General features: G+C 32.4%; 1 protein-coding gene across 2 annotated transcripts in view; it reads left to right on the top strand.

Moving 5' to 3' along the window:
* The window catches only part of LOC116770344 (calmodulin-binding transcription activator 2), an 82,248-nt gene extending 65,495 nt beyond the window's left edge, over window positions 1–16,753 (top strand). Inside the window, exons 9-23 of one of the 2 annotated variants that reach the window (XM_061527809.1) lie at window positions 23–1,057; window positions 1,134–1,377; window positions 1,578–1,801; window positions 2,095–2,364; window positions 2,781–2,962; window positions 3,230–3,364; window positions 3,447–3,538; window positions 4,794–4,861; window positions 5,127–5,257; window positions 6,392–6,537; window positions 7,105–7,241; window positions 7,742–7,839; window positions 9,323–9,397; window positions 11,157–11,252; window positions 11,522–16,753. In XM_061527809.1, coding sequence (XP_061383793.1) covers window positions 23–1,057; window positions 1,134–1,377; window positions 1,578–1,801; window positions 2,095–2,364; window positions 2,781–2,962; window positions 3,230–3,364; window positions 3,447–3,538; window positions 4,794–4,861; window positions 5,127–5,257; window positions 6,392–6,537; window positions 7,105–7,241; window positions 7,742–7,839; window positions 9,323–9,397; window positions 11,157–11,252; window positions 11,522–11,600 — 3,012 coding nt within the window. In that variant the 3' untranslated portion in view covers window positions 11,601–16,753. Of the gene's footprint in view, window positions 1–22; window positions 1,058–1,133; window positions 1,378–1,577; window positions 1,802–2,094; window positions 2,365–2,780; window positions 2,963–3,229; window positions 3,365–3,446; window positions 3,539–3,778; window positions 4,862–5,126; window positions 5,258–6,391; window positions 6,538–7,104; window positions 7,242–7,741; window positions 7,840–9,322; window positions 9,398–11,156; window positions 11,253–11,521 lie in introns of those variants that run through there. The other variant, XM_061527810.1, reaches the window with a different exon arrangement.
* The last annotated feature ends 49 nt before the right edge of the window (window positions 16,754–16,802 follow it).

The following is a 16,802-nucleotide window of genomic DNA, read 5'->3' as shown; positions in this document are numbered from 1 at the left end:
GAAAATAAAAATTCAAATTTAGGGAAAAATGTTTCAGACAACGGAGACGGTGGAAGCTATTGTTGGTCAGTTGATGGAGAAGCAAAGAGCAGCGAGAGCTGCTGCTTTGGCTCGCCAACTTGAATGCGGCTGCCCAGACTCCACCTGCCAAGATTCAAGGACATGTGCTCACCCAATGCGGCGTATTCAAACAGCAAAGGCACCGGCTTCTGACCATCATGTTTCCTCAACTACTGGCCCGTCACCAAGACCAATGGCTCAACCACCACGACAGTACACCAGAGACCATAGAGCTACGACACAATCGTCACCGTTACTGCTATCGCTGGGTCAGATACAAGGTGGTGGGGGACTTCTCATATTAAATGGCACCAGCAACAGTTCTCAACAGCATTCATCCTTAGTTTCACCTCTGTCTGTTACATCATTTGTTTGCGAGGAACCTAGAGACAGGTATCGTCAACAGTACAAACCGACATTCGTCCTGAAAAGGGAAATACCGGATAGTCAACAAAACACATGTTTGACTAATACTGAATCAACGTTTGAAGTGGAGAGTCGAGTTGAAGAAAAAGTTGAAATTGAAACTTTTGATCGAAAAATAAAGATGGAACCTAGAAGTAGAAATAATATAATAGCTAGTGCACCAGCGACGCCGTCACGTTACCCAGACTTGGTGGAACGATTGGAAAGTAAAATTCATACAGACCATTGTGAAGATACGCTGGTTTTGCTTGGGACTGATGCCCATTTGGAATCATCCAGTGGGTTTTTCGATGAAACATTGGAGCTATCTCACGAGGATATACAGAAGACATTGTCAGCGAATATGCCAACATGTGAATTAAATAGAAGTGGAGTGAGATCAACTGAAACCGCCAATGTGATGGTATCGGGAATAGATACTATGGACTTTATAGAGAGTTGTGAAGCTGTCGCTTCCCCTACACATGTGGTTGATGATAATGTGTTTGTAAATTTAGATGCTTTTGATATGCTCGGTGACTTTCCGGAATTGGAGGTATTGGATCCCAGCACTATATCTACTAATCCCGCGGTATTTTTCGGTCCAAATATATGTTTTTTAAATATTTTTAAGGCTAATATTATATAACAAATTATTATTTTTGCAGAATCTTTGTGGAAATTCTCCTCAAACGGAGGAAAACAACGATAAAATGCAGACTGATAGTCCAAGGGAAGGTGCACTTAGCATTACTGACTATTCTCCTGAATGGGCGTATCCTGAAGGTGGTGTCAAGGTATTGGTAGCTGGGCCTTGGACGGAAACCTCCGATCAGTATACCATTCTTTTTGACAACTTTCCGGTACCTTCAATATTGGTGCAGAATGGTCTACTTAGATGTTATTGTCCAGGTTGGTAATAATTTATTTTAACCTGCTAATAACGAAAATTTAACTGAATATAATATTTTTTAAATCATTTAATTAAGAAACATTAAATTAATATAATAAATGTACACATTATTGATTCAAAATAAGATAATTCGAAAAATTCTCCATAATATTAAAGAATTTTGATGATTATTTTTGATTGTATTTTTTTCAAATTACAGCTCATGAGGCCGGGTTGGCAGCATTGCAAGTAGCTCGAGCTGGTCGCGTAGTATCTGACACGGTGGTGTTTGAATATAAGGCAGGTCCAATGTTGGCGCCGTCCTCACCCGCTTCAGCGCCGCTGCCTTCTTTGGATCTTAGACGATTCTCGTTGTTGCAGCGTCTGCAGCGGCTGCACGGGCGTTTGCAACTGAAGACGGAACCAATGGATGATAATAACCAGGTAGATACTTAAAATTATAATTATCAATGTATGTGCTTTGAAGTTCTTGAATTTGTAAAAAAAACTAGCAAATAAATAAGTTCTGTTTATAAACATATGAACAGTCTTGATTTAAAATTATAGTCTATAATTATGTCTAAATTTATTTAAGATTGATGTTCACATTTTTTTTTAAAGTTTTGGTCCCAGAATGTAAAATATGTAAAAAAGAAACAAAGGAAATGAATCAGCATATAAATTTACTTCAGGTTGAAAATAAAAATCTTAATAATTTTTAACTTCCTTAATTTCAGATTGAAGATGTGCAGTTATATTCAAATCCAAAATTTGAGGATCGTCTCGTGGTCTTTTGCCAATTTTTAAGTAACCGGTCGTTCGGTAACTCCGAAGGATTCACTACGGAGCCTGGTGAAGACAGTTCCACCATATTACATCTAGCTGCAGCTTTGGGTTATACGAAGCTGACAACAGCCTTGTTGAGGTGGAGACAGGACGATAATAGCTTAGCTTTGGAGAAGGAAGTTAATTTGGGAGCTAGAGATAGCGACAATTGTACCCCCTTGGTGAGAGTATTTTACATTATTATAAGTTACTTAGTCCTCATCTAAATCGTAATTACATAATAAATTTCCTAATAAATATGAATATTTTGATAAAATCTTAATTGAAATATATTTAACCGACTTGTTTATAAATTTCTGTTCTATAAAAATCCCGCATTATTTTTATTTTACAGAATTGTTATATAATCTCTAAATGCGATTGTACAATTTGTTGTATAATATTTTTAATAAACTCTGAATGATAAGGATGCAATGAAACATTAATATCGGAAAGTTTACCATTCAATACATGAAAATTGTATTTTTAGAGTTTTTTTTTGTTTAGGAGACTGAGGAAATCTTGTACGAGGTTTCATTTGTCCATTCTTCTTAGTGAGCATTTTGGATAAAGATTTTTATTCCTGTTTTCTTTATAGATGGTAGCGAGCGCGCTCGGTCACTCAGACACCGCGTTAGTGTTGGCTCGCTGGGCGGCGGGGACGCGGCGGGAGGCCGGGGCTAGAGCGGCGGTTGCTGCAGCACGGCGCGGGGGGCACAGCACCCTTGCAGCTGCCTTAGAGAGAATACAGGGGGACTGCGTGTTCAGAAGACCGCTCAGGTCACTACAGAGTTTCAAAGCTTTTAGTAATTAACAGTGATATTATCGATACCTATACAGTAATTTTAATTTTAATAAGTCCCGTCCGTCTAGTTTCTAACTGTTTACATTCTTATAATTTTTAAAAAACTGTTAAAAATTAGAGCAAAATTAAAACTTCGCATAACAATGGAATATTACTACTATTTACACTATATTTATCTATAGACTACAAAAATTTTTGTGAAAATGCAAAAAGAAGAACGAAATATCTGTTTATATTTCCAGTTTATCTCAAAAGAATAGAGCTGGCAGTTTGGAGAGTAATTTAGTGAAACGGCCCTCCATCGACAGCGGTATCAACATGGCTGATGCCTTTAGATCCAGTTCAGCTATAGACAAAACTGACACTAATTCGTCCAGGTATACATTAATTATTTATTTGGTACAAGCGCCTGACGTTTATTGGAAGCAACTTTATAATGTTGGTTAATTTAACTTTAAGATGGGAACGAAGTATGTCGCTTCCACTGGACTCGGATACCGAGGACAGCTTCGGTGACATGAAACTTGGTCGCAGGATGGACCTAGCTCTATGTAAGTTGATATCCATTATTCAACATAATTTTATAGAAATTTAAATTTTCATTTGCAAACGATTATTTATTTTCATCGGCACGGCGCCTAACCTTGGGAGATCGAAATTTTATTATCCCAATATATAATGCGTACATTATATTAGTAATGTCGACGTCGTTGGCCAGATCATTAAAATCAATTGTAATATGAATATAACGTAATATATTATATATCAAAGCAATATATCCTGTAACTAAGCAACAGCAAAAGCTGTATATAACATACGGGATATACGCTATACGATAGAGCTGAATCGACAGGCGTTGTACCAGGCAAGACGGCCCGCGCCAGCCCGACGGAAGGGCAGACATCGCACTCAGGTCAGTACTGAAACGGTATAGGCTGGTCTGGGCTGGTCTGGATAGGTCTGGTAACATAGGAAAATTGTTTTGGTCATGAAAGTTTTAATTGGCATGCTACTAAGTCTCAATTGGCATTGGTATCCCTTAGACGATCAGTGAAACTGTTCTATACCATTTCAAGTCGCCCTCCGCTCGAGTTGTCTATCGATGTTGTAAGTGTTGTAGTTGCATGGCCACTCCGGCCTTTCCTCTGATACGTCGTCTTCCTGTCGCCAGTGTAGCAGTCGCTATGGTAGACCACTTGTAGATTCTTCTATATCTGTATCCCATCGAGCGGAGATGCCCTGGTGTTGTTAGTAGTTACATTAAGTTAAACCGATCAACGAGAATTGTATTTGCAATTATTCGTTTGTTATACTTTTTATATACAACAATTCGATTTGTTCGGTTCGACTTATTCGATGTTGTCCATCGGTGTCGCTTTCAATGGTTCGTATTGGTCTATCCACTATCACTGAACCTCAGACACAACAGTATCGATATCTTCAAACAAATATGAACATTCAAACAACGTTGTAACAATACTTTTAACATCACCAAACGAGAACACTGCATGTACGCTATGACGCTTGCATGAAACGATATTTATGTAAAGGCTTTTTATGTGTAGTTAAATAAAAATTTGCTATATGACGAGGTGAGTGCTTTCACAGGTTTTATGATATGGCACAAAATTTTTATTATTTATATGTATATCGGTGTATTCCGTGTGATGCCTTCTCGAGCTGTTTTGTAGACGAAGCAGCATTTTTCAAAATTTCATTGCATTGTCTTATTAATTGGCTATAATGTTAGCGCTAAATAATATTTCTCTTCATTATGAAGAGGTTCCATTATTTAAAATATTTCAGGGGAGCAGGATGACCGTGTCTTCACGTTGGCTGAGCAGATTATAGCCGCTATGCCGGAGAGAATTAAGGTATACATTCTGACAAAACTACCTTGTTCTGGTGTAATTGTAATACTCTTTGTCATGATTTTAAGAAAAGACAATTTTATTAAATTTACAAAATGTTATTATGAAAAACAACAAACTGCTTAAATTCATTAATTTTATTTATTTTTTGTTTGATTTATCGGTATCATTTCCAAGGATACATTTTTAATGCATTCCTTTAATGATTCATGTCAATTGTTTAGGAAAAAATGGGATCTATATCTTCCCTTCATGTATGTTTTTATAGAATGAGGGTATTCTTTCGTGCGACCTGGACAGCGGCGCTTGCAGCGAGGACGTGCTGATGGTGCCGTTGTTAGATGACGCTTCAACCTTCAGCAGCGAGTTCAGTTTTGAGTTTTGTGATAACACATACAGGTGTGTTGCTATTTGTATCCGTTCATTTTAAGAAGGATTAGTTTTGGTGAGAGTGTTAAATAATGTAGCTATAATGAGATCTAAGATTTTCGCGAGTTCTATTCATTTAAATGAAACTAATATTTTTCCGATAAACTACGCGGATTTTTATTATTTTAAAAAACTACATAATCCCGTGAATGGTGGTGTGATTCACATCTCATCTGCCCGTGATCACGGTTGCTGAAAAGTAACCGAAACGTCGGGAGTATGTAGTTTTTTAAAATAATAAAAACCCGAGTAGTTTATCCGAAAAATATTAGTTTCATTTAAATAATGTAGTTATGCTTTTCAAATGTAAAAAAATATGTTAGTACATTACATGAAAGAGGGAATTAAAGTAAGTAGAAAACATATTAATGTCACGTATTAATGAAGTAATATACTCATTTTCATAATATGGTATTCATATTTTTTCTGACTATTTTTTCGTTGTAGAAAGTGCCGTTTTATTCGATGTTTAAAATGTCATATTTTGATAAAATATCTCGGAAAGGATATAGCTTTAACCTGATAGGCATCCAAATGATGATGAAATCTTACTCTGAAGTGAAGATTAAAAACAATTCCTTCGAATATTAAGATGATAGAACACGTAAAGACAGACGTGAATATTAATAAACTAGCATTTGTAAATATCGGGTGATTGACCTGTAGTGAGGCACTAACAGAACGACCACGTGGCACAAAGTCATTTAAATTATATCATAGTTATTTAAATTTTAGTCACTATGGAGGCCTTAAGTATTTAATACAAAATTAATGAAAACAATAATGTTTGACCAGAAATTTCAAAATCTTCCCAATTTCTTTTTTCGTAGACTTAAAAAAATGGTTGCTGTGCTGTTGTTTATCTAAGGTGGAAAATATGTTATAGTTTTGCAATAAGTAGAGAGAATGGATTTTGCTTGTGTATACAAGTGAAAGTCGCTGATCTGTTTTAAGTGTAAAAGTCTACATTGGTAGGTGAAGCAAGAGTTTCAGTTCTTAATATACATATTTCTATAACATTCTAAAACCAGTAAAACATGTTGTACCCTATCTTAATGTAAGCACCTCTTTAATAAATATATACATATGTGTTATCTGTTCTAGATACACTGGGGCATCTACTCCATCATCAGGCTCCGTGTCTCCAGGCTCTGCGCTGTCTCCTCCGCCCTCTTCACCCCTCGCTCCCGCCTCTGCCACTCTACAAGAGTTCCTCAACACGACGCACTTTTCCAGCTTAACTCTAAACGGTCAGTTTAGAGTTACTTATATTAACATTTGGCCTGAAATTAGTAACTCACGATTGTTATCTGTATGTTTCCAGGTGAAATATACCAGTTTAGAAAAAACTATATAACTGTATATATAATAATATTTACGTTTACTATGTTCACTTGGATGGAGAAACAATTTGTGATAAATAGAAATTTTTATTTTTGAATCTATCACGACTAACTATAAATAAGAATCTATACCCAAAGTAATATAATTCTACTGAACTCTTTCCTAACACATGTTTTACTTCGCTATCCTGTGATATTCTGTATTTACTCTCATTTGGGTAGTTTGCAGTAAAGTATAAACCAATTGAAACTAATACTTTTCGGATTACTACGCGTATTTTTTTTTTATGTCCATTCGTATCTAGTCTGCCCGTGATCACGGTTGCTGCAAAGTAACCGAAACTTCTGGAATAGTTTTTAAAATAATAAAATACGCTTATTAATCCGAAAAATGTTAGTTTCATTTAAATGAATTCTCGCGAAAGTCTAAGACTTCATTAACTATATTCTATCTTTCATATTCTATTGTATTAGACCGGGAGCAGCGCGAGTTATACTCAGCGGCGATCACGATCCAGAAGGCCTATCGTCAGTACCGCGGTAGACAGTTGCAGCGCCGGGCTGCTGCCGCTGCAATCACCATACAGAACTGCTATCGTCGATACAAACAGGTATGTGGCGCTACCTGGAACAGCTGGCATCAGTGACCCAGTATCTCCTCAAAGTATACTTTACAGTAAACTGTTGGATTTATACCCTTTGGTTTTTGATGTTGTTCTATGGAAACCTTTTGAAATGTGATATTATAGATGCCTGATGTTACTGTGGCAATGTATTTGAAATAATAAGAACTTTTATTGCAATTGTAGATTACATTTGAGAACTAATATTTATCTTATATTCCTATTCATGGCGTAGCAGAACTATATATAATTTTAATGCAATTAATGTCATTGATGGTACAATAAAAAAGTTCTAGAATGATTTATTCTACATTAATATATACTATATAACAATACTATGCAATTTAAGTTATCCTATAATAAGTGCAAGACGTATGTTCTAATTCAATTTAATGGCTGATTTGAAGAAGTCATTATCATAATTATTATATATTGTTTCTACTCTTTGATCATTTATAACATTATTTAATTCTTTAATTTCGATTTAGTTCGCGTACTTGAAGCAAATGCACGCAGCGGCGACGGTTATCCAACGAGGATACCGCGGATTGAGGGAGAGACGGCTCAATAACACCAACTACGTCAAGTCAGTACAGTTTCTTAATTCTATAAATAGTACTGCATGAATCTTCATTATAGTTACAAGTACAAACATTGATACATTGAATTCGATACACTGATTAGATGAGATCCAAGACTTTCGCGAGTATTCATTTAAATGAAACTAATATTTTTAGGACTACTACGCGTATTTTATTATTTTTAAAAACTATGCATACCGATGTTTCGGTTACCTTGCAGCAACCGTGATCACGGGCAGACGAGATCTCGTCTGCGTCCGAAAAATATTAGTTTCATTTACACTGATTAGATGATAAATAATAGTTTACAATGTTAATAATGAAAAACAAGAGACTGAGAGAATGACTCGGTTACTATTAAAGGAATAATCTGGAAGAAGTTCAAATAACATGTCCCAAACTATAGGACGTTTGAGCTTATAGACCCTTTTCATTATAAATAAAATCATGTAATAATGAAACTGTCTGTTGCTATGGAAATGGGCGGATTATTCGTATTTATTATCGGCTTATTAATTTCTAGTGTCTTTTTTGTAATAAGTTTTTATATGAAAGTTAATTAGAATATTTCGTAACGAGGCTTGCGATAATTTGTATTATAAAATTAAAAATTTTCGAGTATTTTATTGTAAGCGTACTTAGTAATCGTGACAACTAACTGTTAATGATTTTAAAACTTTGCGAGTTGTGAAGACGAATTCAAAAAACCGATAGGAAATATAACATATACATTATACACAGATGCTTTGGAGCAGGTTTAGTGTACACACATATGTACAATAAATTTAAATAATTTGTTTTTCATAATAAAATAATTTCTTTTATTATTTCAGTTTAAATTTTTTAAGGTAATATGAGTTCTGATGTTAGTAATAAAAATCTTATAAAAAAGAAAAAAATCTTCCTTATTTAATCACAAAATATCTCGTAATGTTTATGATTTTTTTGGAAATTAAAAACACTCTGAAATATTAATTTTTTAAAACTGTAAGTAAATTATGTAAACATAATAATTTTATTTGTGTCTAATGGATTATTGCAAACAATTAAGAAAAGTTTGTCCTTAACTTGAAGAGGAACAAAAAAGACACACTTAATTATTCCCAAATTGAACAAAGATGCTGAATATACCTACCAAATCACGATAAGATTATTATATTAGCTTGCCAATATTTTTTTAAGGTTTAACAAATAACAATTCATTTATTTTCAAGTGTAAAGGAAGATATTTCTTTTATATACGATTTTCGTATATATATATATATATATATATATATATATATATTTTAATCCACACCTCGTTTCGTTAACGACAGTTTTGCGTATTTTAAATAATGTTGAAAATAAAAAGTCCTACTTACTTACTTGTATTAAAGTCATGTCTGGTGGTTTTTCGCTCGTATCTTCATAGCTGGATAAGTAAAGAGACCGGCTTTTTATTTAATATATTTTGTAATATTATTCTATATTATTTCTTACTGTTACCAGGCGAACATACTCTCAGAGGAGACAACACCAAGCAGCGAGGAAAATCCAACAGTTCATGAGGCAAACCAAGATCAAGTATGTACTATATATAAAACGTAAAACATAATTAATAGGAATAGTACCTATATACTTTAGTTACTTAAGGATTTTCCCTTCAAATGTTTTAGAATAGGGACACCATTAATTTTCAATTGGTGGTATATATTTTCATATTATTTTAAATCTTCTCTTTATATAAAAATAAAATTATAGCTATAAATGCTATAATACAAATAAATAAATGACATTAAATTAAAACATATTATGATACATATATTAAATATAATTTCAACAACTGAATGGTGAAAATCTAAACAAAGGTTTCACAGAAAAGGCTTTAAAAAGAGGCATTTTAATGTTAAGTTTAAAAATCTCATTGGATATGTAGAATGTAGGCTTTACAAATAGGTTATGTATGCTCTTATTTAGGTATATATATATATAATAAATGAATAACTTTTATTGATGGAGGAAAAATACATATATAAGTCTTGTGATATCTGATTTGATGCCATTTAAAATAATGTTATATCATGCATATGGGTATGTTGGTTTAGATAACAAAATTATTATCAATGTTAATGTCACCAAAATTATATATTCCCCTAAAGCGTCCCGATGATTGTAGCTATTTAATGAAAACTTTGAGAACTACAAAGAAACAACTAAACTTCGCTAATACCAAATGAACATTCCCAACGTAATATTCTCATTCACGCTTTTTTAACAGAAATATAACCCATGTATAGCGTGAAAACCCTCCTATGAATGGTCTAAATTATTTATAAGACACTAATATAGCGACATCGTTATTCTGGTGAACTCAAAGCCTCTTTCAATAGATAGGGGATAAAAGACTATGAAATGTATGAGGAATATTGCTTTTGCTGTACAATACACCCCTTTTGTAAGTCAGAAGTACGAAAGCTTTGCTATTGTACTGTTTGTTATTACATTTTAAGCTTATACTTAGATTGTAATGATTGTATTGAAAAATTTGTCACTTTTGTTGAGGACTTTTTTTTATTGATATTAATAATTTGTTTGTGCTGCTAGTACTTGGGAGGAATTCACTACCAACGTAAGTTCTTCTGTGAGACACGTACTCACTTCTTATTAACATTATTTGCATTCGTATAACAGACAATGGTTTAACGTAAAAAAATATATTAATGAAGATTTTTTTTTGTTTTCGTGTCTTGTTAATTGAAAAATGATTTATTTCAATTTCTTCAACAGTATTATGTTCTTTTCTTTATTTATGTAGATATATTCTTTTTTTAATACATAAAGAAAAAAACATAAAATTTTGTTAAATAAGATCGAAAATGACGGGGAAATGCTTCCATAAACCCTTAAAAAGGTTATTGCTTCGGTAAAGAAGGGTTGGTCCTTTACATTATTTAAAAAAAATATGCTCTGAAACAATATCACGCGCGGGTTTAATGGGGAAGCGCGTCGAACCTTATGGGAAAATAAATCTCTACCCCTAACAGAAAACCCTTGCTATTTATAAGACATCTGATTAAAAATTGATCTGGTTCTACAAGAAGCGTTCCCAAAAAGTATAAATCGAGAAAATACATAAAATGGTACGTCTTTATAAAGGTTGGCTATGTTAAATTATAAATAAGAATCAGGACACCTTTTTCATAAAAATATGTTTTTAAACTGAATTAAAAAAAAATCAAGCCTCATCTGGCGTGTTTAAGACAGTGTTACTAGAAAAGTTAGATTCAAAATTTATAAAATTTAATATATAAATAAATCCAACTTATGGTAACCCTGTTGGCAGGTTGCAGAGAGAGCGAGCCGCAAACGCGAAGGCGGCCCTGCGCTCCCCGGATGCCCACCAAAGCTCGTCGCAGCCCATCACCAGTACACCCAATAGGTACTGAATTGTTAATATTGGAATTACAACCTTAAATTAAATTTACTTCATCTTTGAATTACTAGCAATTATACACATAAGGAGTACTAATTTAAAATTTGTATTCGAACAAAAGATACTAATGATAAAATAAAAATAATCGTCGACCCGAGGGGGATTAAAACTGTGGGTGTCTCAACAAATAAGTCATGTTAACATCGCTGGTGTCGGCGAATTTTTTTGTGTGTTTGTTCCCTTTTAGTTATAAAATATATATTTTTTTCTTTTAGGATCATTGACTATCTAGCACCTGAATCACCGATGAACGCAGATGATGACCTTCTGATCGAGCTTCTGTTTAAAATGTGACCTGATTTCAGAACATCGACTAATTCAAGCGCTTTAGGCAATTTTTTAGTTTTCCACGACATATTTTCACGAGGACAGTTTGATCATCGGCTTGCATCAGAATTTACAATTATTGTTTACATCTTTCATAGATTATGACTATTTGAAAAATAATTTTATATCTTTGTTTTTAAATTACGAATATCTTTTTAACATTCTCAGAAATTTCGTCTCTAATATAAACCACTGCTGCCTCGATGTTCACATTTCTTATGGCATCATAAACTAAATAGTTCTCTTTAAAATTTTCTAGAGTTGTGACATAGTCCAGGCCTTGAATTTGTGAGTCAACTTTAGTTTGATACTGTTCCTGCAACATCCCTCAAGAACATCTCACACTCTTGAATAATTTCCATACTTTCTATCCATACTTGATTAATATTTTATTTTATTATCTTTAGAAACGTCTCGTTCATGTTTTGGCCTTAATTTTGTCTTGCGTTTAACTCTTCAGGTCATAGACAGGGTTATATTTAGTATAAATTTTATCGTATTTGTATTATATTTTCATAACGTATTTTTGAGAAATTTGTTTAGGGCGTTTATTGGAATCATATTTTTGAAAAGTCTAAATTGATTGTAATGTAATTTTCTGAGATCATCTGTAATATTTGCGACCTTCTCGAAACCCATCGACGGCACAATATTAAATTATGAACATTAAATCTGATGAAACCGTAACTAATTGTTTTTCCCCGCTTTCAAATGCAAGGTTTTGATCGAGTCAAATATTCCTAGCTTTCACGGTGGATTTATGTAAGTAGGGTTAAGTACAAATTCAAATTATTAAAATGCCACTGTTCTATTAATGTAGTTGCACCTAGCGTATAATACAATAAACCCGACGAGCTGTGAGTATTTTGAGATTTTATCGTATTTAAGAAAAATACTTAGTTTTACTATTGGTCTAAAATTTACCATGTAGGTTTCATTCCAGCCTAAATAGATTTATTCTGTTTTTGTTAACGCAACGTTACTTAGGTTCCTATGCCCAATGATAGATTTACAGATAGTTGATATATTCTGTAGTTCTAAATCTTGTTGGACGGTATAGGAACTATTTCGTTAAAGAAAAATAAAAAAAATTCAATTCTCCCTTTAGATTCATGATCAGTAAGTTCTGATTTATTTCATTATTTAAATCTTCAATATAGTTGACTTCGTTACGATATTAAACTTCGTTAATATTTTCGGATCCCCCATCCCTAGTTCCTACTTCAATAACTATTTAAATATTTAATAAATTATCAATACAATTTATAATTAGTTTACTAGATAGAAAACTTTTGTTTTAGATCCTCGATAATGCTAAATGCCATATTAGTCTAGCATACATGAAAAAATAAGGTTGTGCACCACTTAATATAGAAATAACTACCTAAATATTCCCTTTTTTCTGAATTCTCTGATATTTTAACGTAGATTTATAGATAATAGTTTAAGATAGAGGTAATCATAGCTTAACATTAAGACGACGTGCTGCCGTCGTGATATTTTTGATTCGTATTTTTATAAAGCAAAAGTTACGAATGACTAAGGTTGCTTTGCTTGTGCAGGGCCGTGAAATGATTCTCTTCTCAGTTTATTAATCACCTTATTATATTTACGTTCTTATAGAATTTTCCTTCAACAAACAATAGGCTTGATTTTAATTCGTTTCGTTTTCAATACTATTATTCAAATACTTTGAAATCTTAATATAAATTCTTGCAAACTGAACTATATTTTCTTTGAAAGGATTTGAAAGGCCCGGAGATGTCATATGAAGAGGGCGTTAGTGTATTATTAAATTTTCGGGGTTCTGAAGCGTCAGATTGGTATATACATATGTTTTTTATTTAAGATATTTCATTATCAATTGTGAGACGTTTGAAAGTTAGTAATATACTAGCAGCTGTGAGAGGTAACTGATGTGAAAACGCGACGCAGTTCGAGAAAAACCGTCCAGTTGTGGCGGCTTTTGCACCCTCAGGTGGCGTGAAGGCAAAAGTCGCATCAAGCGATAACAACTTCAACATCCCCAAGTATAGGGACGCGATTCGCTTGAAGGCACGGGGCACCCGAGGGCGCACGAATGCAACATGTACATTTTATATTTTTGGATTGCTAACTTTAAGATGTTATATTTATATATGTATACGTAGTGGCGGATACGAAACCAGTATTTCGAAATGTATTGCGCCAAAAGTTTTGATGTATTAATTTTCCAATAAAATTCTCTCGTTTTCGTTGTCAAATGAATAGTTCGTTTAGCTAGTGGTCATGTGTATATTTTTGGATAATGTGCACGATTGCTTTCGAAAGCCAGACGATAAATATATAAGGGAAGGCCGTCAAGTACATTGTTGGAGAATATTTTTAATGGTGACGCAGAACCTGAACGCTGAAAGCAATAATATTTTTGTGGTACAAAATTACTCCGATTTTTAGAAAAAGAGTATTTTATTAACCACGCGGTCGTCATGGAAACCGGTCAAATCATAGAATGCTTTTAGTGCCGCCGTAGATTGTGCTCCGATATCAACAAAAAATCTAAAAACAGCGTCCTAAGATTGTATTACTTAAGGGGATTTCATTACATTTTATCTGCCACTCGATTGCCGCTCCCTAGAACTCGCTACCCGTTGATTTGAACCGCGAGAAACTGTTTTAGGCGGATCATATACGAGAATATTTTAATTAGTTAGCAGATTCAAATAGATATTATTTTCTTAGTGCCATACAAACTAATTTTAGAGAGGTTTACATAAGCAGATTCGGAAATCACTAGCGATTTTAGTGTTTTGTAATAAAACGTGTGATTTAAAAAAAAAAAACGATCGGAGCACATGTTTATGGCTCGCGTTAGATTGACCACGGCTAAAAAAATAGTGCACTAGATGTAGGAATAGTTAGAGAAATTACTACGTATATATAAACGATATGAAAAAAAAAAGAAATCTTGAAATCTATACATAGAATTATAATATTAAATAAATTTAAACTAATACTTTTATTATAACAAGCTTGTTCACATTATAAAAAAAACGTATTTAGATATATATAGATGTAATGTTTTGGAATGGGACAAAAGGATATGGAATGAGATTATTAGTGAGAGTAGGGGGGCGTTATTAGTTTTTTGGGACTACTTTTTTACAGAATTTAATATCAGTGTTTACATAAAATATATTGTGTAAGTATTAGTAGTATTGTTTTGTAGCTAAGACATCGATTATGTATTGCCAATTTTGTATATTTTTTAAATTATTTAATATCTATTAATGAATAAGATTATTTTGAAATTAATTGAAAATGTGTAAGGCTGTGGTGGGTTTTCCTTGGAATCGGTAAACGAATTTATTACTAAATTTATTTTCTGTTTATGTGAAAATATACTTTTTATTTATTAAAAAAAAAATATTACTTTTGACATTCAAAGATTTTGTGTTATAGTCGTACATTCCTGGTTTGATGTTTGTTGTTTGAGTGTAATATAAGCCGGTTGATTCGTATGTAAATTTGTAACTAAAATTTATTTTATGTAAACACACCGATCGTATTTAGTTAATGTGTTGTTTATGCTGCGCCAGAGGCGGTTTACTTTGACATTGTGATATGGCTTAAACGGATTTTGTGTGAACCAATATCGTTTATAGAATAGAAACTGCAGTAGCTCCGTTCACTCGACGAGTTGACAAAGTTTTTCAAATCGTTATTTTAAGATTTCTTATGAAGTTTGATCTCAATATGTGTAGTTTTTTTTTTTTTTTATTAAAATAAATACAATCTTAAGTTTGCTTTAAGCCTAAATATAATATTGCATATCAATTAGATATTATATAACTTGTTTTTATCTCCTTGTTGTGTTAAATATGAATTTCGCAGCCAATAATTGAGTTGATTTTAAACCTTAGTTATTTCATTGTTTTAATATTATTATTTCTTCAATGTATGTATGTATTTAATGCTGTAAACCTATTTTCGTAGTAATACAAATACTGTTGCTTGAGATTTTTATATAGTAGCGTAAACATATTTGATAGCAAATTTTTAATAAAGTTATTTTTTTATTATATAAATACTTATCTTTATTTGTATGCGAAATGTAATCGTTAATTAGTTTCTCTTCATTATAGAGAGTGTAAAAAGTTGTTATGTACTGCCAGTTTGAGGTTCTAACACCAAATAATGAGAGTCGTATGTAAGTGCGGGAGTCGCTCCTGCTTGTATATAAATATCCGTTACGATAAAATTTCCCAGTTCCGTTTAATTCCCGTTTGTTTGAAGTTATCGATACGGCTTTGTTTTATGGTATTTGAGATTTTATTCGTCAATATTTATTCCGACCAATCACGTAAGTGGAACGTCGATTACAAAAACCGCGTTACCGCATCCTGATTGGTCGTTTAAGATACTAGTCTGTTTTTTTAATTAATAAAATTTAATTATACGAATTAGTAATAAAATGATTAAAGTTCTTTATAAGTGCTAATTATTGAATTTATTTTAATTTTTTTAGTTATCTTTATTTAAAATTTATTGTTTTATCGAAATCATTCATTAAGTTGTAATTGCAGATTTGTTACGTATTTCTTTGTAATATTGTACGTTCTTAATTAGTTTTATTGACAAAATTTTTCTCGCTTATATAGGTAACTGTAAAAGTATTACTGATATTTTTCTTCGCGTTTACTTAAAAAAAAAAAATGTAATCAAATAAAAAGAACATACAATTTTTGTTTTTGGACTCGGTGACGAAATGATCATATTCGCTGTATTTTTCATTCTAATATTGTTTAAATTCGCTTCACAATATTATGTCTTGTAATTATTTTTATATTTATGTATATAACATGAACTTTTCAAATATTAGTTTTAGCACAAAGCATATGACAGCAATCTATATTTGTCTGTGATTTAAAAATTATCGCGTGTATGATCATTACGTAGTTGGCTATGGAATAATAGATCGTATTATACTACGGAAAAGGTTGAAAATCATGTGAGAAACGGTGTTACATCAAATAATATCTAGATGTATTAAAACAAAATAATCTTCCTTTGTAATTATTATAATCTATAAACACTACAGAATTGTGATTCAAAGCAATTTAAAATATTACTGCTGATTATTTTTCTTGTTTTCATTTATATACCTTAACCCTTTAGTATATAAAACGA

This window comes from Danaus plexippus (genome assembly GCF_018135715.1).
Source record: "Danaus plexippus chromosome 13 unlocalized genomic scaffold, MEX_DaPlex mxdp_15, whole genome shotgun sequence".
NCBI classification, from domain to species: Eukaryota; Metazoa; Arthropoda; class Insecta; order Lepidoptera; family Nymphalidae; genus Danaus; species Danaus plexippus.
The sequence above is the reverse complement of the archived record's forward strand: the minus strand, read 5'-3'. Positions and strand labels throughout refer to the sequence as shown.